The sequence below is a fragment of the Elgaria multicarinata genome, chromosome 2 (genome assembly GCF_023053635.1).
Source record: "Elgaria multicarinata webbii isolate HBS135686 ecotype San Diego chromosome 2, rElgMul1.1.pri, whole genome shotgun sequence".
Classification (NCBI taxonomy): Eukaryota; Metazoa; Chordata; class Lepidosauria; order Squamata; family Anguidae; genus Elgaria; species Elgaria multicarinata.
Window position 1 is genome coordinate 169,615,897 of NC_086172.1, and position 24,077 is coordinate 169,639,973.

General features: G+C 43.5%; 1 protein-coding gene across 2 annotated transcripts in view; it reads right to left on the reverse strand.

Moving 5' to 3' along the window:
* Window positions 1–5,689: 5,689 nt before the first annotated feature.
* The window catches only part of ADSS1 (adenylosuccinate synthase 1), a 31,291-nt gene continuing 12,903 nt past the window's right edge, over window positions 5,690–24,077 (reverse strand). For both annotated transcript variants that reach the window (XM_063118151.1, XM_063118152.1), the window contains 9 exons: window positions 23,163–23,229; window positions 16,270–16,377; window positions 15,818–15,899; window positions 13,722–13,848; window positions 12,280–12,434; window positions 10,911–11,035; window positions 10,016–10,113; window positions 9,074–9,223; window positions 5,690–7,725 (listed from right to left, as the gene is read on the reverse strand). In XM_063118151.1, the coding sequence (XP_062974221.1) occupies window positions 7,673–7,725; window positions 9,074–9,223; window positions 10,016–10,113; window positions 10,911–11,035; window positions 12,280–12,434; window positions 13,722–13,848; window positions 15,818–15,899; window positions 16,270–16,377; window positions 23,163–23,229 (965 nt within the window). In that variant the 3' untranslated portion in view covers window positions 5,690–7,672. The remainder of the gene's footprint in view (window positions 7,726–9,073; window positions 9,224–10,015; window positions 10,114–10,910; window positions 11,036–12,279; window positions 12,435–13,721; window positions 13,849–15,817; window positions 15,900–16,269; window positions 16,378–23,162; window positions 23,230–24,077) is intronic.

The window sequence follows — 24,077 nt, forward strand, 5'->3', positions numbered from 1 at the left end:
AAATTTGAAATTTGTATATCAGAATGAGCAAGAACCGCAAGAAAAGGTAAACCCATCCTACTGTTAAAACATAAGGTTGTATATCATAGAATAGTGTAGTTGGAAGGGGCCTATAAAGCCATCGAGTCCAACCCCCCAGGGGCTCAGTGCAGGAATCCATATATTAAAACAGTTGATCTGAAATGTACTCAGTACTGAGCAGCAGATAGCTTCTCTGTGTTGCTTTTCTCTGTGAAAAATGAATTGAGTAGCTCTATGGTAGTATGTGCCCCAGGGCTGGCTTATACCCACGTTATTAATATTTTGCAATATGCTGCCACACCCCCACTGCAAAGCAAACTTAAATCTTCCGACAGAACTGCCCGAGGTTTTTACAACACATTTTTTCCTTAATTATTGCTTCGCAACCTTCAGCAGTCCTGGCAACATCTGCTGCTGCGTGGGCTTTTGTTTTGTTTTTTTTAAAAGCGTGGGCTAAACAACCACAACAGCAGCAACAAATGCTGTTTTGTCTGCATCCACGTTTTTGACATGCAGTCAGAAGAGTGTGGGTTGATCTGCTGACCGGTCGCCATGTCTCCCACTGGGTTGTGTCCGTACAACGCCGGGGCTTTTGGAGACGATTTGCAGCCTGATCTTGACAAGACTGTGCTTCTTCTCGATCCTCCCAGAGTGCAGGACACGGAATAACGGACTCAAGTTAAAGGAAGCCAGATTCCGGCTGGACATCAGGAAAAAAATCCTGACCGTTAGAGCAGCACGACAATGGAATCAGTTACCTAGGGAGGTTGTGGGCTCTCCCACACGAGAGGCCTTGAAGAGGCAGCTGGACAACCCTCTGTCAGGGATGCTTTAGGGTGGATTCCTGCATTGAGCAGGGGGTTGGACTCGATGGCCTTGTAGGCCCCTTCCAACTCTGCTATTCTGTGATTCTCAAGAGGAGCAAGTTCACTGTTTGGGGGTGCTGCTAGATTCACCCCCTTGGTTCAAGTGTCCAGATAACGCCTGTGACAAAAAACACACACACCACCACCCAGCTTTCGGTGGATTCGATTGGTGTGCCAGATACAACTGCTCCTATAGAGAGTGTTTAGCCAGTTTTCCATCCCCTGGTTTACATCCAGATTAGACTTGCAATATGTTGTGTGTGTGGATCTGTCTTTGAAGATTACCCAGAAACTTCAGCTAGTACAAAATACAACAGCTGGTCTGGCGAGGAGTAGCTGCCTGGAACATATCTAACCACTGTTAAAGCCTCTCCACTGGTTTCTGGTATATTATCAGGTACAGTCCCAAATGCAGGCTTTGACCTTGAAACCCCTTTACGACTTGTGACCTAAGTAGGGGTTGAGAGCTGCATTACCTTGGAGAAAGTGGTGGTGAGGCTGCATACCAGCAGTGGTGGTGGGCCATGGAAAGTGGACAGGAACACACCTTTTTGTCTCTTTAGGTCCTTTTCATTCCATTCATGCTCTTCCCTTCTTTGTATCCCACTTGCTCTCTTTCATTCAATCAAATCATCCATTCTCATTCTCCCACCCACGCCCACCCTCTCCCCTTGAAACATAAAACAAAGCGACGGGCTTGTGGCGGAGAGTCACTGGAAGTGTTGCTAGTACAGTCAGGATTGCAGGTAAATGGATTCCATAGCACATGAATTGACACGGGTTACAATTTTCTTGAATGTCACATTCCAAACATAAGAAATGTTTCTCTTCAAGAATTATTATTGGATTGTTTAACCCTAGTGTGTATTAATACAAGGTGGGTTTTGTGTATAATCATTTAAACCTATTATTTAGAAACTATTATTTAGAAATGTTGCTATATTTTATTGTGTAATTTTCTTTGATGCTGCAAACTGCCCTGAGCATGGTTTTTCCAAGGAAAAGTGGCATACAAATATACTGACGTCGATGATGATTTACGAGACCAAATCCTACACTCTTTTATCTTGTAAGGCTTTATTAAGCAAAAGAAAAAGCTATATGGTAAAAGGTTATAGCTCCATTTACAATATACAAAAATAGTCAAGAGAACACTTTTAGTGCATTTTTCAGTGTACACCCAGTGATATCAGCAACAGAGAACATCGCAAAAGCGTTAGACACAAAACTTGACTTTTCACTGTACTTGCTGTGATGTACAATTAAGACATTTTCAGTGTCTTTCCATGGTGTTCCCCTCATTGATTCACTTATTGCACTGTAGCACTTTATTTCAGATTATTAATACTTCCATTTAACCTGTGTGCTGAGCAAAGTGACACTAAAATTATTATAACCAAATTCCAAGTGAAGCTTCAGTATAATATTTAACAGGAACCAGTCAAGAGTAATATGCTTTGTTCACATCAAACACATTTCTTAGCAAGGTTTGTATCACCGAGTGGACTGTAACGCAATTCCTTAATAAATGAGTATTTAAATCTTATTCATTGCTATTTGTGGGTACAGAAGTTTCCATTAAAATAAGCCAAACAATTCAATAAAGTTCTCAGATAAACAGAGAATAAGGTTAGAGGAACAAAAGTTCAGCTGCGATTTAGTGCTAACTAAAAGGTCCAATGAAGGGAGCAGGAGCTACCCAAAATGTCCGTATGCAGCACCCATTCATTTCAGTGGGTCTTGCATGGGAACATTTCCCATGCAAGATGTTGCCCATATTTAGGCTGCTCAACTGCCACCATCTTCAACAGGATTTAAGCAGCCTGTGTACAAGACTTTCGTTTGGAGATGATGATGATTTTGCAGTAGGCTTTGCACACAATAAATGGTCATTCAGTGAAAACATGCATCCGGCAATGCAAAAATATGTCAACACAGGCAAAAAAAGAAAAGCGTGGACAGCAGTGACATTACGAATGTAAAGCTAGATTTGTTTAAGAGATGCAGGAAACGAGCCACAAAACCTAGCGAGCAAGTAACTGCTGACTTGTTATAGAGCCATCTTTAGTTAATGCAGGGTAAAGGCCACATTGGTGAACTTTGCTCAGGTGCATATGTGCCGAGGCACGGTAGGTTGAGGGAAGGGTCCCAAGCTATTTCGGACAGGACTGGAGCCCGTCAGAAAAGCAAACCGGTTGGCAGTGGCTCACACTAATAAATAGCACTTCAAAAAAGTGGTTTACAAAATGTTAAAATCTCAGTAATGTTGATCTATACAGCAGAACGATAGGTCTTTTCAAAAGACAGGGTGTGTCCTAGAGGAGTCTCATAAAAAGAAAAGAAAAACTACACAAGGTATTCTGGAGCAGACTGTTGCAGGAAATACAAAGCATTCTCTGGCATCTTAAAAGATTAACATGTTTATCCTGGCGTGTGGGCTAGAGCTTACTTTTTGTCTACATGAGGTAGGCAAGCAAGCATTACGCGCCATGTTATTCTTGGCAAACTGAGGCAGGGGCTTCGGCCAGGTTACAAGAGATGTACAAAACTGTTTCTGCTTCCCCGCAGGGGTTTCAGCATCAGCCACCCAATGAGGCATGAAGGGTTGCCACCAGAAGGAAAGACGAGCAAATGTATCTTTGCGCAAGGGAAAGCACTTCTCTGGATCCTGATAATTAAGTGAAAGGATAGGTTACAATCCAAACACACCAAATCATTGGGCTTAAGTGTGCCCGACTCTGCGTTGAATTGCATTTAACCTGTAAGTGCAGGTCAGCGAGAGTCAGTACAAATGCTTTCTGCGCCTACGTTTCTACTAGTTATTAAGAGCTAACCTAAATCTCCAAACGATCTAAGGCAATTGTACTGCAGTGCAGCTGAAAAAAGTCAGCAAAATCAGCAGGCATTAACACACATTAGCTGTTCTCCTCGAAATCTTGTTCAGCTAACTTTAAACCTTTCAGTCCTGAGGAGATTGTCAAGGATCCTAATGGTTAGCATTTGGAAGGTGCTTTCAAAAGTTCAAAGCACTTCACCTGCATTATGTAATTGTAATCTTTACAACAGCCCCGTGAGGTAGGTCACTATTATGATTCCCCCTTATTGCACATGGGAGGGGGGGGATTGCGGCCGAGAGCAAGTGGCCTGCCTAAGATTGCCTGGTGATATAATGACAGAGCTAAGATTCAAACAAGGGACTTATCATAGAATCATAGTGTAATAGAGTTGGAAGGGGCCTATAAGGCCATTGAGTCCAACCCCCTGCTCAACGCTTGAACCCACCTTAAAGCATACCTGACAGATGGCTGTTCAGCTGCATCTTGAATGACTTCCTGATGTGTAGCTTGGTCACTTAAGTACTATACAACAGCAGCTGTCAACATTATGCCGCATTGTTCATAGACATTTTGAGATTTGCAAGCAAAATGCCCAAGGTTGGGTTTTGTTTTGTTTTTTGCAATCTTTACAAAAAGTTTGTCTTGTTTGAAATAAACACCCTTGCCACACCCACAAGTTTGTACACACAGAGCTCTACATGTACAAAGATTTCTCTCCAGCAGCAAGGCTACACAGGGTGGCCACAGACAATGTTATACATAGGGATCGCTCATGCTCTATGGGAGGTGTGGGTGCACACATCAATGTACCTGTGGACCTATCGTTTTGCGACAAAAAGCTATTGTACTGGGCCCTACAGATGTTTATAAGCCACGTAAAAGTTCTGGGAATATGCATAGCCCATGAGCCTTATGCTGGCCACTTCTGCCTTAGATGGGATGCTTAGTAGAAATGAAGAAATGCTACATTAATATCTCAAGCAAAACAAAACAAAAACATTTCTGACCTGCTGCCTTAAGTGGGGTAAAACTGTAACAACATCACAACATTAGTGTGTTGGAAACTAGCAGAAAGCTGTAAATACCATTCCTGCTACTTAACATTCTGAGCATCTCTACATTAAGGGAAAGCACATTGTTTACCTGGGGCTTTTGTGCTTCTTGGTTCTTTGGTGCAATTGTTATGGGCTGCATTACACAGAAGGAGAGGGTGACAAGGGGTTTGAATTGAATGTTTCCCCTCCGTTCAGTTCCATTCAATTGAGACAGTGCCATCTCGTGGCAGAAGATCCTGCTGTTTCTCGGGTATTACCACTTTAAAAGTGGTTCTTTTTATCCTGGGATTTCCCGAGGATTCCATGGGAGATGTCCTGGTTATTGATGACGTCATGTAATCGACCTGAAAACTTCTGTGAGCGGCCAAACAAGAGTGGGCAATAAATCACTCATTTAGTGGAGTCCTCTCTAAAGACAACATACAGAAGAAAGTGAGAGAGGGCTTCCACAATCTCCCTCTCCTTTTTCAAGGCTATGGGTGGAGGGTAGGAATGAGCTCACAGAAAGTTCTACATGATAAAAAAAGGCCTTCTCAGCATCTATGCTGACTTGGGCCACTCCCAGATGAGGCTTTTATTGTACAATCGCACTGCCTCGTTCACGGAAGTTTAGATCCAAACAATCTTGTCTTCCATTTGTAGCCCCTCCCATATTTCCCCACCACTGCTTCAGTCTTTTTTTCTTAACAGGGAAAAAAAATCTGTTAAGGAAGAAAAGACCGAATACCTGCACAACGCCTTTTGACTGCCACCTGGAAGCACCCTTCGAGGTTGGTGCATGATCACCCTTCGAGGTTGGTGCACTGAGGTGCAATGGACATAAGGATTGTGGCCCTGGTGCCGACTAGCAAAATACAGGCACGGATTGCATAGCTGTACCAAAGTGACAGTTTCTCCAATCCCAACTCCCTGTGTTAATAATAGGTCCTTTAACGCTTCCAGGTTGGCACCCCCTTTGCTACTGGAAGCAGTGACCTTAAAGTGCATCCAGGCCAATACTTGACGTATACTTCATTTCGACTTGACACCCCAGTGCCCACAACATGCACTCTCATGTCTCCCATGCATGTGTGGTTGCAGTGACAAAATTCACCATTTTAAAAGACTCAGCAAGCAGGCAGCAACAGAGCAGGACTGTGCCTTCTTCCTCACCAGGTTAAGAACTACAAATCATGCCAACGCAAAACGACACACATATATATACACACACACACACACACACACTGCCAATCCAGAAGCACCACCAGGACTGTTCCTTTTCACGTACTGCATATTTTGTTGGGATTGCAGACATTCCTTGTATTTTAAAAGGGTTGCCCCATACTCCAGAAGATCACAGAAGTCTGGAACTTGATCGATTTCCACAAAGCGTACTAGAGAACAAGCGGCTACAATTTTGGATTCCTTGTAATTGGACGGCAAATGGAGCAAGCGTAGCATTAGTCTTTACGTTCCGCTGAAGGTCAAAGAAAGCAGTGAGTTATCAAACAGCAGAAGAGAATCCAGTGCTATGAACTGGTAGCAAAAGGTTTCAGATTGGGGATCTACTAGACTGTAGTAAAGGATGTAGTGAAGCCATTATGGAATTCACTACAAGATGTAGTGATTGCCACCAATGTGAATGGCTTTCAAGGGGGATTGGACAAATTCCCGAAGGAGGACGCTATCAACAGCTACTAGTCCTGATGGGATATATGCTACCTCCAGTATGAGAGGCTGTATGCCTATGTACAGCAGTTACTGTGGAACGTAAGCAAGAGAATGTTATTGCATTCATGGCCTATTTGAGGTTTTCCAACAGGCAGCTGGTTGGTAAACAGAATGCTGTACTAGGTAGGGCCTTTAATCTGATTCAGCATGGCTCTTCTTATAGGCTCACATTTATTTATTTCATTGATATCCCGCCTTTTTTCCTCCAAGGAACCCAAGTACACAATCATCCTCTCCACTTTATCATCACAACAACCCTGTGAGGCAGGTTGGGCTAAGAGTCTGCGACTGGCCCAAAGTCACCCAGTGAGCTTTCATGGCCGCGTGGGGACTAGGGCCCAGATCTCCCGACTCCCAGTTCAACACTCTGAACCACTACACAATACTGGGTCACAAGTGTCGGCATAGCGCTTCACTGCAAGATGTTGCACTGGCTGCATCCCGTCCCGTGCATTTTCTAGCTTTGCTGTGGTTCCTTTGACCTCTTTTGCCTGTTGCACGATGGAGCAAGCAAGCAGTACCTCAGAAGAGCTTCACGTGGAGTGCCTATTGAGAAATATTTGAAGCGAAGCTCTTCATCCCGAGGACATCCAGCTATCTCCAGTTTGACCTACTGCCAACAAATGACTTCAGCTTCCTCTTGCATGACATAATCTCCTTTGCCACTCTTCCCCCTTTATATTTAAAGAGCTTTCATTTATAAAAAGTACAGGTTCCAAGGTAACATTTGCTCTGATTGCCGGACTTGAAAAGGATGACTCAATTCTGCTAGCTTTTAAGGAAATGCTGTAATTCCACAACCAGCCTAATTTTGAATGCTGGTAGACGTCTTCTGCTGCCATTTCATTGCTCCCTGACACAGGAACAGGAACTTCCACCTTACAGCCTTCTACAATCTGGCATAATTTTCATTACTGGGAGCAGCTCGGAGAACAATTCCAGATGGGTTTGCCACTTTTCAAATATGACCTTAAGGCTCCCCTCTGTTAAATTTCTCTTGTTCTTATTCTGTGTTCCTGGGTTTTGTTTTTATATTCCTGAAAATATGGGAAGTACAAGATATGTCTAATTATAGTCTAGGAAGAACATTTTGATTTTAACAGCGTCTTCATCCAAGCTCGGGAACGAAAAGGAACAGATGAACACTAAACTGTGTTTCTTGGTGCCGAGGTTTGTTCTGCTTTTAAAAGAGCTGGATCATTGATTCCCTTGATTTTCCAACTCCAACCCATTTAACTGAAGATAAGAGAAATAAATTATTATTAGAACAATTACTTGGGGTGTAAACAACACAATGAAATCAATTTTAGGCTGTAATCCTGGCGCGTGGACTCCAAGACCCAACAATCTTCAAAAACAATTGAATTTAGGACTGCGTTCAGTAACAGGTACATGAAAGTGTTTAAAACGGGCAGAAAAATTAGTGCTGCCCATACACTTCTTTTTTTTTTTTGGCATAAGGCAATTTATTTTTGTGTTTCACCTTCCATGTAGCTTAAAAGAAAACACATAAAATTATGGCATAAACACCCACACACCAGTTTGAAAGGCTACAGGTGAGGCATGGTGTGTCATTGTTAGCTCTGGTATTATCTAGCTCAGCAAATCCCAAAATGTTGATACCTTGGCAAAATTACGTAGTCGCAAATGCAACACCTAGTCCCCAAACACCCATGCCCCCATCTGTAAATCTAGCTCCACTCGCTCATCTCTGCCTTCTACTGCCAAAATGTACCAAGCTTATACGTCCGCAATTCATCTTTCCTCGTTGTGGAGCCCTTTTGAAACACATAATTCGAATCTAAAACTAGCCCAACTCCTCTGCGGCTGAAACATTTGTAGTTGCTGCCCAATCACTACGGCCAGTATTCTCAGAGGGCCTGTTCAGACGACGCTTCAGGCTCTGTGGTTAGTGAAACTGTGGTTCTCTGGAGTTAGCACTAACCACAAGCCGTGCTGTTGCACACAACACTTTAAGCCAGGGTTAGAGCCGCTAACCCTGCTGCAGATGGTCCGACTGTGGTTAGCGAGTGAGCAGGGTTTAGCAAAACGCTTCACACAAGACACCTTTTACCCCTGCTGCTTAACCAAAAGCCTTAACCAGCAGGGTTTAAGGTGTCTTCTGAACAGGCCCAATATTGCATCCTCCTAACTAGGGTTTGGCTAGTCAGCTAGTACATGTAACAAGCAGCTGCTGTTACATGTACCTCTTCCACCCTCCCCCCATGCTGTAGAAGGGAGATTTTAAGATTTCAAGTCTAGAATCCTCATCGCTGACACTGGGGGAAAAAACAATCCACAAGACTGTAGCACACGAATAGCACTTCACACTGGATGGGTAGAAGAGGCGTCCATCACTTCAAAGTTTTCTAGGGCACTAGGAGTACTGCTTGAGAACCACTGATCTAATCAAATCTCCAGGAAGCTGAAAGAGTTACTCTGCCCTACTGGAAATAATTCCCCATGTGCAGCTTGGTAGATACATGGCTTGCTCCCTAGGAATAGTGCTGAAAAAAGATCAGGGTCCCACCTTTAAAGGCGGCCTAAAAATAATTCTAAATAAATTAACAAATAAAATTTGTACCTGCCACCCCAACATGGTTCTCCACAAACCGGATGTAATTCTGTGCCTTGGGTGGAAGTTCCTCCCATTTTCTCACGCTGGTTGTGTCTGTTTTCCACCCTGGCATAGTTTCATACTCCACCTCCACTTTCTGTAGGATTTCCTGGTTAGCTTCAAAAGTGAGTCAAAGCAAGAATACAATCATTTAGCTCATAAGAAACATATACTTATTATTTGGTATTAACAACATTCAAAATGCAATTGGATAAACTGATAGTCACCGTTTAATAAAAAGTCATTTATTCTATCAAGTCTTTAGTCATTAGCTATAGTGAATAACGGAGAAAGCAGTTCTTTGTAAACTGCCCAGAGAGCTTCGGCTATAAGGCGGTATAAAAATGCAATAAATAAATAAATTCTGTTTACAAATTCTGACAACCATTTTACACATACAAGGTCTATAGGCTGGTTCACACAAACAGTAGCACTACTTACAAGATTATCAGATGGAGAGTGGGGGGACGACCACCGCTTTTCCCTACCGGCGCTTTGCCTCCTCCTGCTGTCCCACAATAGGGATAAACAGCTCCCTCTTTTTTCACACGGGGAAGAAAGAGGAAGCAAGCAGCGACCATGTGGCCCATTTGGTGGGCGTTTTTATCGCGCAGCTTCTCCTGCACACAGCAGGAAATAGCGGCAAGTTTCATTACAGCCCCCAAAATCAGATCTGATAAGGCTCATTGCGTGACGGAAAAACGAGGAGCGGGAGGAACATTGCATCGTCAAAATGCCCCATGAAGAACTGTGAGTAGTCACTTGTGAGCGTGCGATAAAACCCTCGCCTGAAGAAGCTCTGAATGTTCACAAGCCCAGTAATACGGTTTTTAAAAAGGGTGGCCAGTGCTGTGGGAGAGACCGACGTTAAGAACCTAGCTAAAAAGCTCCAGACTGTTAACAACATACCTGGAAAATAAGGAATTCTTTTCCCACTCAGCTTGTAAGCGACACCAATTTTGATTTCATCAAGGACATCCAGAATATCCAGTTTTGTTAATGCCAGACTGCCCAGAAAACATTAGATAAAGTTACATTTAAAGGAGATCTTCACTCAACACCTTCCTTAATCCCCTCCACCTGTTTGTTTTCTTACTTGTAGATTATACCAACAGAATGAATAAATATGAGCGCAAGTAATCACAGAATAAATAATCATAAACAGCTGCATTATGGATACATTAATGTTCAGAAACCCCTTTAAAGATGCAGTTCTGGATCACAAAGTAAATGAGTCAATATGTACATCTCAGAGTGTGCATGTAAGATGACAGGCTATGTAACACCCGTTAGGTGTTAAATTCATTTTAAACTCTTGGAAACTGACTAGGAAACCCCCTTTAGTGCATCTCACTGGGCCAGTGCAGATGTAACTTGACCTACACCTTAAATGTAGTTAAGGGATTGAGGACAGACTATAGAACCCTCCCAACCCTCCTCTTTCAACCATGTATTCTCACTACCCTTCACCAGGGTTAAGGATTACGTCAGTATCCCATTAACCTTTGTTAATGTTAAATTAGCGTTCCTGCTCAAGTAGAGTTTGCCACACAGACTGGCTCCTATATTGCTTCACGCCTCCTAAAAATCTGTGCTGTGTATATCACAGTCCTAGCAGCATGGAAAATGTAAGTCCCATCACAGGCAGATAGTATTTCCCTTACGATAACAGGGGCAATAGTCTCTTGGCAATATACAATACAGAATACTTTGCTAGGCTAGTCTTAATGTTACCTACATATTTGTACTCCACAGGATAAAAAGTTATGAGTTCCAAGTGTAGCTCAAAATCTGTGATGCTTACGCAGTGAATCCATTGATCATATGAGCATATCTCAAAATGACAAGGTCTAGCCAGCCACAGCGTCTTTTTCTGCCTGTGGTCACTCCCCATTCATGGCCTCGAGACTGTAAGAGGTCTCCAATTTCCTGCCGGGGACAAAGATACCCATGAGGCTTCAGTTGGCCAAAACAACTGGCGGAGCAATTCTATGAGGTTGGGGAAAGAATCTGTGTTGGAGGAAACACCATTTCCTCAATGCTTCCCAAGGTAACTTGAAAATCAGGTTCAGTTCAGGGATGCCTCTGGCAAAGAAGACACACTTAAAATACACTACAGAACATAACTGTGAACACACATAAATCATGTGTTGCAAGAAAATTAAAAGCAACCGGAAGACTTATTCTATCACCTGGGCGCATTTCCTACATTAGAATGAAGCATGAGATTTGCGTTCAGTCTGTTGCTGGCCCCAGGATTTAAAAAAATATGGCTTCTTGGCATAGTTTTGACACATGGGCATTAGCAGGAGGCCATTGTCTTGTTACAACATTTTACCTTATTTGCTTTATTTGTTTGACTTTGGTAACATAACGAAACTTAACAGGGATAAATGCCAAGTTCTACACCTAGGAAAAAGAAACCAAATGCACAGTTACAAGATGGGGGATGCTTGGCTCAGCAATACTACAAGCGAGAAGGAGCTTGGAATTGTTGTAGATCACAAGCTGAATATCAGCCAACAGTGTGATGTGGATGCAAAAAAAAAAAAAGCAAATGCTATTTTGGCTGCATTAATAGAAGTACAGCTTCCAAATTGTGCGAGGTACTGGTTCCCCTCTATTCAGCACTGGTTAGGCCTCATCTTGAGTATTGCATCCAGTTCTGGGCACCACACTTCAAGAAGGATGCAGACAAGCTGGAGCGTGTTCAGAGGAGGGCAACGAGGATGATCAAGGGGTTTGGAAACAAAGCCCTATGAAGAGAGACTGAAAGAACTGGGCATGATTAGCCTTGAGAAGAGAAGATTGAGGGGAGACATGATAGCACTCTTCAAATACTTAAAAGCTTATCACACAGAGGAGGGCCAGGATCTCTTCTCGATCATCCCAGAGTGCAGGACACGGAATAACGGGCTCAAGTTACAGGAAGCCAGATTCTGGCTGGACATCTAGAAAAACTTCCTGACTGTTAGAGCAGTACGACAATGGAACCAATTGCCTAGGGAGATTGTGGGCTCTCCCACACTGTAGGCATGCAAGAGGCAGCTGGACAACCATCTGTCAGGGATGCTTTAAGGTGGATTCCTGCAATGAGCAGGGGGTTGGACTCGATGACCTTATAGGCCCCTTTGAACTCTACTATTCTATGATTCTATGAACAGTGAACCTACGTTTATCTGTTCGGAGGGAAAGGCTCCAATTCCCACTCTTGTGGTGTAGGCCTTCACTACCCCGTAGACTTCTCCAATATACTGAGGGGGAATACCAAGCCCGGTGCACACACCTCCCACAGTGCAGTTCGATGATGTCACAAAAGGATACGTGCCTAATAAAACAAACCACAAAGAACAAAAAATTAGATAATGAGCCTGTTCAGACAACATGCCAAGCCACGGTTAGGCCGCTAACCCTTGTGCAGAAAATGGTTAGTGAGTGTGTTTAAACTGTAGTTATGTAATCACCATGGTTAGGAATGGCTCACACGACACACTAAGCCATAATGTTTAGCTCAAAATGCTTACCCACCATGGCTTAGAGCGTTGCCTGAACAGGGTCAAATTGTGCATGGAAAAAACAAGTATCACCTTTCCTTGTTTAATTTCAAGATGGTCCCTCACATGGATTGTCACCTACTTTAAGGAACTTTTTTTAAAAAACAAGGGGAGTGGATCCCTGATCATATCTGGAAATAAAATGGGGGCAGTATACATGGTGTAGAGTTTGTGAAGCAGACTATTGCCGCTCTACAAGAATATTAAGTATAAGCAAAGTGTTACACACATAAACTTGTAGCAAAGGGCAACTTACACCCAGCTACAGAATAGAAGATGGTCTAGTTCAGATGGTCTAGTTCAATGGTCTTCAACTGGTCCAGATCTGAGACGCACTTTAGACTCCCAACCTGCAACATGGGACCCACGGTGGTAACAGCTTTGCTGCAACCCATCTGGACTGATCTCGTGACCCACTTTTGGGTCAAGGCCCACCAGTTGAAGACCACTGGCCTGGTTAAGCGATAAAATAGATAGCAGTGCTTCTGCAGGGTCAAGGTACGTTTCCTCCTTCAAACCCTAGCCATTTCTGATTTGGATACTAAAGGAGAAGGTATATTCCACTCAAGTTAGCACAAAAATGAGACACATTTCAGGTTGCTTCTGACATTGGGTAGGATCCAGACTTAGAGTAGACCCACTGAAATGTTTAGAGTAAACCCATTGAAATCATTAGGACAAGTTAGTCATGGCAAAGTCAATGCCCATTGATTTAAATAGGTCTACTCCAAGCATGACTCAATATGGGTTCAACTCATTTCTAAGGCGTGCCTTAAGATTCATGCAACTGTCGCTAATATGTCTACATATTTAAGTACGTAAGGAAAGCCCTGCTGAGTCAGACCCAAAGCCTATCTAATCCAGTAAACCGTTTCCTCCAGTGGCCAGCCAAATTTCAGTGCAGACATGCATTCTCCCAATCAGTTTCCGGAGCTGCTCCTTGCACCTTATCTGAGAAAGAAATGTGTAACCCTTCCAAAATCTGCTCACAAAGTCAGATGATTTTTTTTTAAAGATGCAGATAGGAGACAAGCAACTCTATATTGTACAGCGTGACATACCAAAGTCAATGTCAAGCAGTGCCGCGTTGGCACCTTCCACGAGAATTTTCTTTGGAGAGCCGTGCAGCGCTTCGTACATGAAATAAACACCGTCTCGGACCATTGGTCTTATTTTTTCAGCATACCCCTGCAAGATTCAATACATAGACAAGGTTAATCACAGGCTTCTGCTAGATAGGCTACAAGCCACGAATAAAAAGTATGCCATAAAACAAAACAGAAAGCAACCCGTTTCTGGACCACGGGGGAAGAGGAGCTTGATCCAGATTAAAATGGATAGTTTACTGTGATCCAGATCTCAGGATGTTGAGCTGTTACAGTGCGATGCCAGAACTTTTATTCATGCATCTCTCCCAGCATGGCTCCAAAATGGGTCTTCTGAATTCACAAATCATTTCCAACACAGCTTATAGTTTCAACGTTGTATTTTAACAAATGTAAACATGAGAAAGACTCCTGGCATAGTCCCAGTTTCGCATCGGGTAAGTCAACCTCTCCCCCAACCTGGTGCTTTCCAGATCAATTGGATCACAACTCCCATCATCCCCAGCCAGCATGGCCACTGGCTGTGTCGGAGAAGGCTGAAACAGATGCGATTCTCTTCCCACGGAATGTCTGCTATGGCTCTAAGGTAGGGTGACCATATGAAAAGGAGGACAGGGCTCCTGTATCTTTAACAGTAATGTAGAAAAGGGAATTTCAGCAGGGGTCAATTGAAGAGGGTGAAATTCCTTCTTCATCACAACAGTTAAAGCTGCAGAAGTCCTGCCCTCTTTTGTATCTGGGCACTCTCCTATAGCTAGTGTAGCTTTAACTGTTGTGATGAAGAGGGAATTTTACCCTCTTCAATTGACACCTGCTGAAATTCCCTTTTCTACATTACTGTTAAACATACAGGAGCCCTGTCCTCCTTTTCATATGGTCACGCTATCTAAGGTACAGAAGAAATCTCCTCGGCACCTCAGAAGAGCATGAACATCGTTCTCGGTCTCTCCCTCCAGACTCATGAACTCCCACTGACTCATCGGCTGAGTTCACGCAATGCACTGACCTATCCAGTTACACAATTTGCCAAATGTCTTAGGCAGGACTACACAGGCTACACACTTTGATACAGAGGCAAATAGCCCAAAACCAAACTCAGCCAAACCTTAATGTCTAGTAATTGTCCAGGACACCCAATGAGTGAGAATGAGTGAGCCATTTCGCTGCTGTCCAAGAGGTGTGATCCACTCGAAACGTCTCCTGTGCAAGAACTGATTTACACATGCAGGTACATCACTTGCTATCTTATTCGATGACTCACGGTTGAAGAAATTGAGCAGGAGATGTTCCCAGTGGATTGTGAGCCTAAGTACCAATATTACACGATGGACAAACTGGTCTTGAACATTTTGACAAAGAAACATTTCAGTCAATGTACTGCAGTATAGTATCGTTGGATAGAGAGACATTTTTCTCCCTCTCTCTTAATACTAGAATCCGGGGTCATTCCATGAAGCTGACTGGTGGGAGATTCAGGACAGATAAATGTAAGGACTTCTTCACACAGTGCACTGTTAAACTATGGAACTGTCACAAGATGTACTGATGGCCACCAATTTGGGTGGCGTTAAAAGGGGGATTGGACAAATTCATGGAGAAGGCTATCAATGGCTACTAGTCCTGATGGCTATGTGCTACCTTCAGCATCACAGGCGGTATGCCTATGTACACCAGTTGCTGGGGAACATGAGCAGGAGGGTGCTTTTGCACGCATGTTCTGTTTGTGGATTTCCCGTGGGGAGCTGGTTGGCCACTGTGTGAAAAGAATGCTGGACTAGATGGACCCTTGGTCTGAACCAGCACGGCTCTTATATTCTTACATTTTCCATTTAAAGATTAAAATGCCCTTACTTAAATGGAAAGCAATATACTGTACTTCCACCTATACTGTGCTTTGCATTTATATCAATTCCATTTCAAATTCATGTCATTCATTATTTCTAGAAAATAAAAATGAAAATGTTATTCGATCACTCCCACCCCACCCAATAAACTGCAATTCTGTCTTATCCCAATTCAAAGTATTAAGACAAGCGTGTTACGAGGTTTACCTTTAGTTTTTTCAGTTGCCCTTCTGTGTCCACTTCTAAAGAAGGAAACATTGACTTGTACTGGTGAGCCAGATTCTTAAATCTGTAATGTATCAACAACTTAGTAGCACACATACAGAATTTTTAAAAGATAGTTTTCCTGTTTAATAACCCTTGTCTACAGGTCACAGAAAGCTGTAAGGCAGGGCATTCTCTAACAAAGGTACGCAAAGCCCACATGGGTTCACACAACAGGCTGATTTGAATTGGTGAAGATGTTCTGAGCGGCATCCTACTCAATCCAGTAAAAGACCTAGTATACTCATTCCCCAAAGCTTGGTTCATTTGAAGTAACAATATTCATACAACTAACCCCCAAAGTCCCCATTTGCCCCAACCCGTGTAGAAAGAAAGAAAGAAAGAACATTCCCTGCGTAAAGCAGGAATTCTCACTCCTAGTTTCAGCAGGATACCTTGAAGAAAATTCATCGAAGTCCGAAAGAAGGTCACAAACCCGAAGTCCTGTCCGTGCAGCTTTGGAAGAATAGGTCGGTCCAATTCCTTTCTTTGTTGTGCCAATGCTAATGAAGGAAGAAGATAAATGAGCGGTTTCAGCTGTTGGGCTAACAGACCTTGTGGCAAAAGAGGCATTCTAAAACATTTTATAATAGGAATTGTTTGAAAGTAGAGTTTTCGCTTGAGAAAGAAAACTCTAAGGGCGCAATCCTATGCACGTCTGGTTAGGTACTGCTATGCTGTCTGGGGAATGCTGGGAATTGTAGGACTTTTATTCTGCCTAAACATGCATAGGATTGCACCTATAAACAGGTTTCTTCCCTGACCTCATTTTAGAGATGGAATCTGCGCATTCACCCACTTGAAAACCTTTTCAGATACAACAACCCACCTGGACACCCACGTCCTTTTCTTTCTTTTTTAAACATTATTTGCCCATTTTCCTCATCTCTTTTTAGTGGCCAGATGCAACAGAAAGGAGAGCTCCTGTCATTTCAGCAGCTGTGCAAAAGAGGACATTTTTGCAGATGAGGCTCATCGTGAAAGTGTTTCAAGGGCCCTCTCAGTGACTCTACCTTCTGTTTTTGTATTATTATTATTATTATTATTATTATTATTATTATTATTATTATTATTATTATTATAAATTTATTTTCAACAGCAACATCTAAACAAACATCACACATAATACATTTACTAGATTGTAAGCCTATGCGGCAGGGTCTTGCTATTTACTGTGTTATCTGTACAGCACCATGTACATCGATGGTGCTATATAAATAAATAATAATAATAATAATAATACATACACAGACATTGTACATACCCACAAAACTACGTATAACAACTACAATTACTAAAAAACATTTAAGGGTGAGGTTAGGATATATATTTCTTCCGTCCTCTCCATGCCTGAAATGCCCCTTATATTCTTCATTAGCTTTCCACCTAAATTACAACCTTGAATTCACAGAAATTGTTTTCCTTCCCCCCCCCCTTAACCTAAAAACCACAAACAAATGAATCATTTTTCTCTGTCTCTTTCAAATAATCTATCAACGGTTTCCATTCCAACAGGAACGCGGCTGTAGACCTTTCTCTCATTATCGCTGTATGTTTTGCTATTTCTGCCAGTTCTAACATCTTCAGCATCCACTCCTCCGTTGTCGGTATCTTTCCGGTTCTGTGCAAAAAGTAGTCTTGCTGCCGTCACCATATACAAAAACAAAGTTCCCCCCTTCTCTTGAATTTGTTTATCTATTAATCCAAGTAAGAATGCTTCCAGTTTCATTTCTATATTTGTCTTCAGTATTTTTTGGATTAACAAATGTATCTGAATCCAAAAAGCCTTAGCTTTTTTACAAGTCCACCAAAGATGATAAAAAGTTCCTTCTTCTTTTTTACATTTCCAACATTTACTTGAGGCCCCTTTAAACATTTTTGCTAGTTTTACAGGTGACATATACCATCTGTATTATTATTATTATTATTATTATTATTATTATTATTATTATTATTATTATTATTTAGAATATTTATATACCGCTCCCCATTGAAAAAGTTTGGAGCGGTGTACAAGGTAAAATGAAAATAAAAACAGAATAAAACAGTTAAAATAAAATTTAAAAAGAAGCAAAAAAAAAAAAAAACCCAAAACCCACAGAAATCCAAGGCTGCATGTTAAAGAAAGGCTTCGTGGAATAAAGATGTTTTCAGGAGGCGCCGAAAAGAGTACAAGGTTGGAGCCTGCCTGACCTCCAGAGGCAGGGAATTCCACAGGAGGGGCGCCACCACGCTGAAGGCTCTTCCCCTGGTGGATTCCAATCGGAGGATGGATCTAGGTGGAACCACCAGGAGCAGGCCCTCGGATGACCTCAGTGACCGGGCAGGTTGGTAAAGGAGAAGGCACTCTCTCAGGTATCCTGATCCCAAGTTGTTTAGGGCTGTACATCATCTACCTTCTGAACATTCATAGAATAGCAGAGTTGGAAGGGGCCTACAAGGCCATCGAGTCCAACCCCCTGCTCAATGCAGGAATCCACCCTAAAGCATCCCTGACAGATGGCTGTCCAGCTGCCTCTTGAAGGCCTCTAGTGTGGGAGAGCCCACAACCTCCCTAGGTAACTGGTTCATTGTCGTACTGCTCTAACAGTCAGAAAGTTTTTCCTGATGTCCAGCCGGAATCTGGCTTCCTGTAACTTGAGCCCGTTATTCTGTGTCCTGCACTCTGGGAGGATCCAAATGCTTGTTTTATGTACCTGGTCATCCTGTCTTAACAGGGGCACTCTTTTTACAGAGGCCTTTTTTGGCTAAAAGGCAGCATAGAAATAAAGTGTAAACGTAACAGGAAAGATATAATCAAGTCCCCTGACCTCTGTTTCTATGTTGCTATTGCCTCACATGCTTCTTCGCCAGATCTGTGGTGCTGAGGGGAAAGCCAAAAAATCACACACACACACACCTTTTTACAATGTTTTTCCCCTCTACGCTTCACAGTCGCCAGAACTTTGAGAAGTTCTGTTTTTCAGTTACATACTGCAGTTAATTTATTTCAGCAAATGCACTGATAATTACCTTGACATTACCAGTGCAAAAGGCCAGAAAGGAGTGCATATAAAGCTGAGGTCTCATGCCAAACTATACGTGCCAACTTCCGTGGCGGCTGTGCGTTTGCTTGTTTTCATTACCTCACTGCCAGATCTTTCAGGACTGCTCTAAATAGGTCAACTGAGTATCACTTTCCAGCTCACTGACCTATCTAATGTAACATCCAGTGCCGAGGCATGGCAGGGGAAGGCTGGGAAATACAGAAGCATGGCAGTAAATGCTCTCCTAAGACGATGGAAATTTTTTGCCAACCATCAGCAGTAGTAGACACATCGAGTTCTTACACAGGGGGAATCCACTTTTCCAGGGAACTGAATTTTCTCTACCATGTGCAGTTCAGACACTGTAGTATCATCGTGCACAGATGCTGGGCTGCAGATACACTCCTATTTTATTTATTTATTTAAGGATTTTTATGTCGCCATTCAGCCAAAAAAGGCTCTCACAGCGGCTTACAAAAGTATTTCTTGACAGTCCCCGCCCACAGGCTTATAATCTAAAAGACATGACACAAAAGGAAAGGGGATTGGGAGGGAGGAGAAGGAGGGGGAAAAGGAAAGCAAATTCAGGCACTACAATCTTAGTTGCAAAGTTCAGCAGTTACAGTTGACAGCAGGAGGGAGGGGGCTCTCAGCTGGAGCTGGACCCAGGCACGGTGGAGAGGTGCCTGGCTGCTGCTTCCTCCCTCACTGGTGGCCTCTGCAGAGACAGTTGGTAGCAGGAGGGAGGGGGCTCTCAGCTGGAGCTGGACCCAGGCACGGTGGAGAGGTGCCTGGCTGCTGCTGCTTCCTCCCTCACTGGTGGCCTCTGCAGTCAACTCCTAGTAAGAATTCAGGCAGGAAGTTTGCCTAGCAAAATCATTTGCAGTGGGGTAGAGTGGATAAAATGTACTGTGTGTGAGCATCCTTTTTTAGGGAGGGACTTTGATTCATCTCCTCCTTCGTGGGAGGGGTGGGATTAGTTGTGAGCAGGACTGTGTTAAAGAACGTGGAAGCGAAGGCCTGTGCCACGACACAGGCTCTTTACAACAGGCCTGTCCGCGGACACTCCCTGCTCAAGCTAAGCGCCACCACTTTATGAGCCTGAGGTGAGGGACAAACACCACCTTTCTACAAACTAGGTGGAGAAAGGGGTTAAACAGGAATAATTTCAGGAATAAAATAATGCGCTGTGAATTATATGTGCTGATGGTGAATTAATGTCAGAACAGGTGTTATATGTATAGAACTGCAGATGATCAATGCCAAGGAGACACGTGGGGTTTTTGTGGCAGTAAAACAAACTGAATAAAAATGTATTTCAATGTTCACAAACTTTGTTTCATAATAAAACTTTTCAGACCCTTGTTAAAACCTCTCATCCAGTCCTTTCTCTCGTCTCATACGCGCTTTCCTTTCTCTCACACCTTCACTCTTGAACTTTCTTTATTATCAGGATTGTTTAATATACACCAACTGACTATCTGCACACTACACTCAAAAGACAACCCTCTTTACTCTGATCTTCTAATTCTCCCCTCGAACCAAAGTACTTTAAAAACACCTCCCTTATTATCTCAGTCATTTCCTTACATATCCTCCCCCCACCCTAAGATATTCAATCTCCGCCCACTCAGGTCAACATTCTAAACACAACAGACTTACAAATCCTAGACATACATTAGGGAACTGACTTGTGGGGTGTAATGCCGCATTTCTTGTCAAGTATCAGTCTACATTTCCAACATTAATTCTGTGGGAGAAGAACAGCTTCCCCCTTATCATCATACTACTTCTGGTCCTGCAATAGCAGCTTGGTAATTAATACATGAATCTACTTTCCTAATTGCAGCCACTTCTCCAAGCCCAAAATTTAATGGTGCAGTAGCACGGGGGAAGAGAAAAGGAAAAGCCCAGAGATTGCTGCTTAAATTCAGCAGTGTTGTGTCCGGGTGTGTGTGTGGGGGAGCTGTTTTGCTTTAAAATAACCCCCTTTTTGCCACCCCATTTCAGTGGCAAACCACCACTTTTTCGCTTTAAAATTGGACTTTTGTCCCCACCAGCAACACAATACCAGGGCAGCGGAGGGATCCCCGTGTGTAGCCCACCCCAAATTTAAAGAGTCTGCCAGTAGAGATCAGGCGTTAACTAAAGCAATGATGCAGAATGCTTCCCAGGACCAGCGGAATCCCCAGGCTCACACACCATTTGTCATCCAGGTGGGGACAAAAGTGCACCATTGAAGATGCTCACACATTCTTATGGGGATGATGACAAGCGGCCCGCAAATCTGGAGACTCGGCTGGTTCTGGGAGGAACCCCAGGAGGTTCCAAGGACCAGATTGGGGAGTCCAGCAGACCGAATTAAGCCTGGAAGCCTAATGCTCTGCACCCCCGAATGAAAGGGTCAATTCAGACAGCTGCGGCAAACACGAAAGCAAACAACTCAAGGGGTCAGTAGCCAGGAGCAGTGGGATCTTTGCCAAGTAAGACTTACTCCCGATTATACATACACACGATTCTGCTCAGGGAGATGGGCTTTGTGGATTTTTAATGGGAATAGAGTGCTATATTAAGAAGTGCCATGCACTTAAAAGAACATAAAAAGGGCCCATCTAACCCAGCACTCTATTCACACAGTGGCCAAGCAGCTGTCGACCAGGGACCAACAAAGCAGGACATGGTGCAACAGCACCCTCACCCATGTTCCCCAGCAACTGGGGCACACGGGCTTACTGCCTCGGATTAAGTGTCAAGTGGAACATTTATTTGTTTATTGGATTTGTACCCTGCCGTTCCACCAAAAATGACAATCAAGGTGGCCTACAATCACTAATAAAACTTGATTAACAAGCAAATACATCAAAGCACAATTAAAAACAATTAAAGACACAAAAGCGACATAAATACAGCATCCAGCTCAACAGACTGAATAAAGCAGCCTTTGCCTGCCGGTGAAAGGACAACAGAGAGGGAGTGAACGCAGCCTCCCTCGGCAGGGCGTTCCACATCCAGGGAGCAGCCACCGAGAAGGCCCTCTTCCACGCTGCCACCAAATGCACCTCTGAATGCAGTGGTCTCGAAAACAGGGGCTCGCCAAAAAGATCTTAAGAACTGTACAGGCTTGTATGGGAGAAGGCTTTTTTTTTTCATTTCCAAGATGTACACAAAAAGGGAGAGAGGTCTCAGGATGTTATAGTCGCCATCATCACAAGACAAATTGTTGTTAATAATTTCTGCAGACAGTATAACAAGTAACCCCCTGAAGAAGGCCTAAAAAAACAAGAGGCCGAAAAGCGTCGGGCTTTTATATAATAAACCTTTTCTAAAGCATCCTGAGACTTCTCTCCCTTTTTGTGTAGGTCTTTCATTTCCAACAAACAATTGTGGGAAAACAGTCTCAGAGGCATTAAAGGAAACAACCAGGGCTTTTGTACTTCCTGTAGTAGGCTGCCTTGACAACGATGCACTGGCACCACGAGCCCCCCAAACCCCGCACATGCGCTACTGCAGGGTTGTCCCCATGCCAAGGAGCGAGCGCGGGGTTTGCATCCATCAAGAGGAGCAGCTGCCACCGCCCTGTGCACCGCCGCGTGTGGCCATGCGAGCGCTGCTGTGCATCTGCGTGTCCCTCCATATATATATTTTTACCTTACCTTTTCCCCACGAAGCATTTCCTTCTCCCCGTGCCTGAGGAAGTGCAGAGACTTTCAGCACGCTGGCCCAACCCCTCCCCCCCCCCGTCCAGGCAGATGGCGACCAATCAGGGGTCGCTATCTGCCTGGCCACGCCTCCACCGCGACTCCGGAGCGACCACGGACAGCAGATGTGCCGTCGTTGCTTCGCTCCAGGGAAAAAAGTCAGAGTAAGTCCCCGACTTTTTTATTTTGGGGAAAAGCCCTGGGATATTGGCTTCTGCATCGTACAAATAACACACCGCCACTGCGGAGCCACCCCGGGGCTTTCCCCACATGTAGTCATGTTGGCAGCTGAACAGCCATCTGTCAGGGATGCTTTAGGGTGGATTCCTGCATTGAGCGGGGGGTTGGACTCGATGGCCTTATAGGCCCCTTCCAACGCTACTATTCTATGATTCCGCCAGGTCTAGAGCTTATCCCTGCATCGACAGCACCTGTTTATAAGTCAATATTTCCAAGAAAAGGTCAGTTATTACCATGGACGCAGTATTATGTTTGGTATATGTTCTCACGGACCTATTGCCACGTCTAGTATCAGAATTCAAGTATACCAAGATATATAATTACTTTTTCCCCTCTTGCGCTTGCCGCTGCACTTCTTGAAGTCCATCAACTGCCTGGTGAAAATCAAACACTGCACGGCAGAGGAAGAAGAATGAAAGGACAAAAAAAAAAGGAGTTTGGTTTTCAAGAATTACGCACACTTATGATTCTAGTAGCAAAGGAACTATGTGATGTAAGTAACATTATTATTAGTAAAGGAATTTGCTAAAGATTTTATAAATTATATGGGGAAAATGTTGGGTTGGATCCCGATTACGTTAGTCATGCTTTAGTTCCATTGAAATCAATGGATCAACTCAGTCATGACTACACTGAATCCTATTGATTTCAATGGGGTGCATCCAGACTTAAGTCATACGCAAGAGTAGACCCAATGAGTCAAGTAGCATTAATTTCAATGGGTCTACTCGAAGTCTGGATCCAACCCGACGGGACTAAAACATGACTAAGTTAGTCTAGATATAATTTGTTATTTTTAACTCTTATTTATTGCATTGAGTGTATTCAAATGAGGATTACTCACCTCCTGTTACTAAAAGAAAGACTCTACTCAGGGAAAATAAAGAGTTTGGTTGGGTCAACAAGATTTCTAGAACATGGAAAGGGTCTATCATAAGAACACAAGGAGTGCCATGCTGGATCAGACTGAGGGTCCATCTAGTTCACCCCCTGTTAACACAATGGTCGACCAGGAACCGACAAAGCAAGACATGGTACACAGCACCCTCCCACCCATGTTCCCCAGCAATTGGTGCACACAGTCTTACTGCATCAGATACTGGAGATAGCACACAACCATCAGGGCTAGTAGCCATGGATACCCTTCCCCTCAAGGAATTTATCCAACCCCCTTTTAAAGCCATCCCAATTGGTGGCCATCACTACATCTTGTGGTAGTGAATTCCATAATTTAACTAT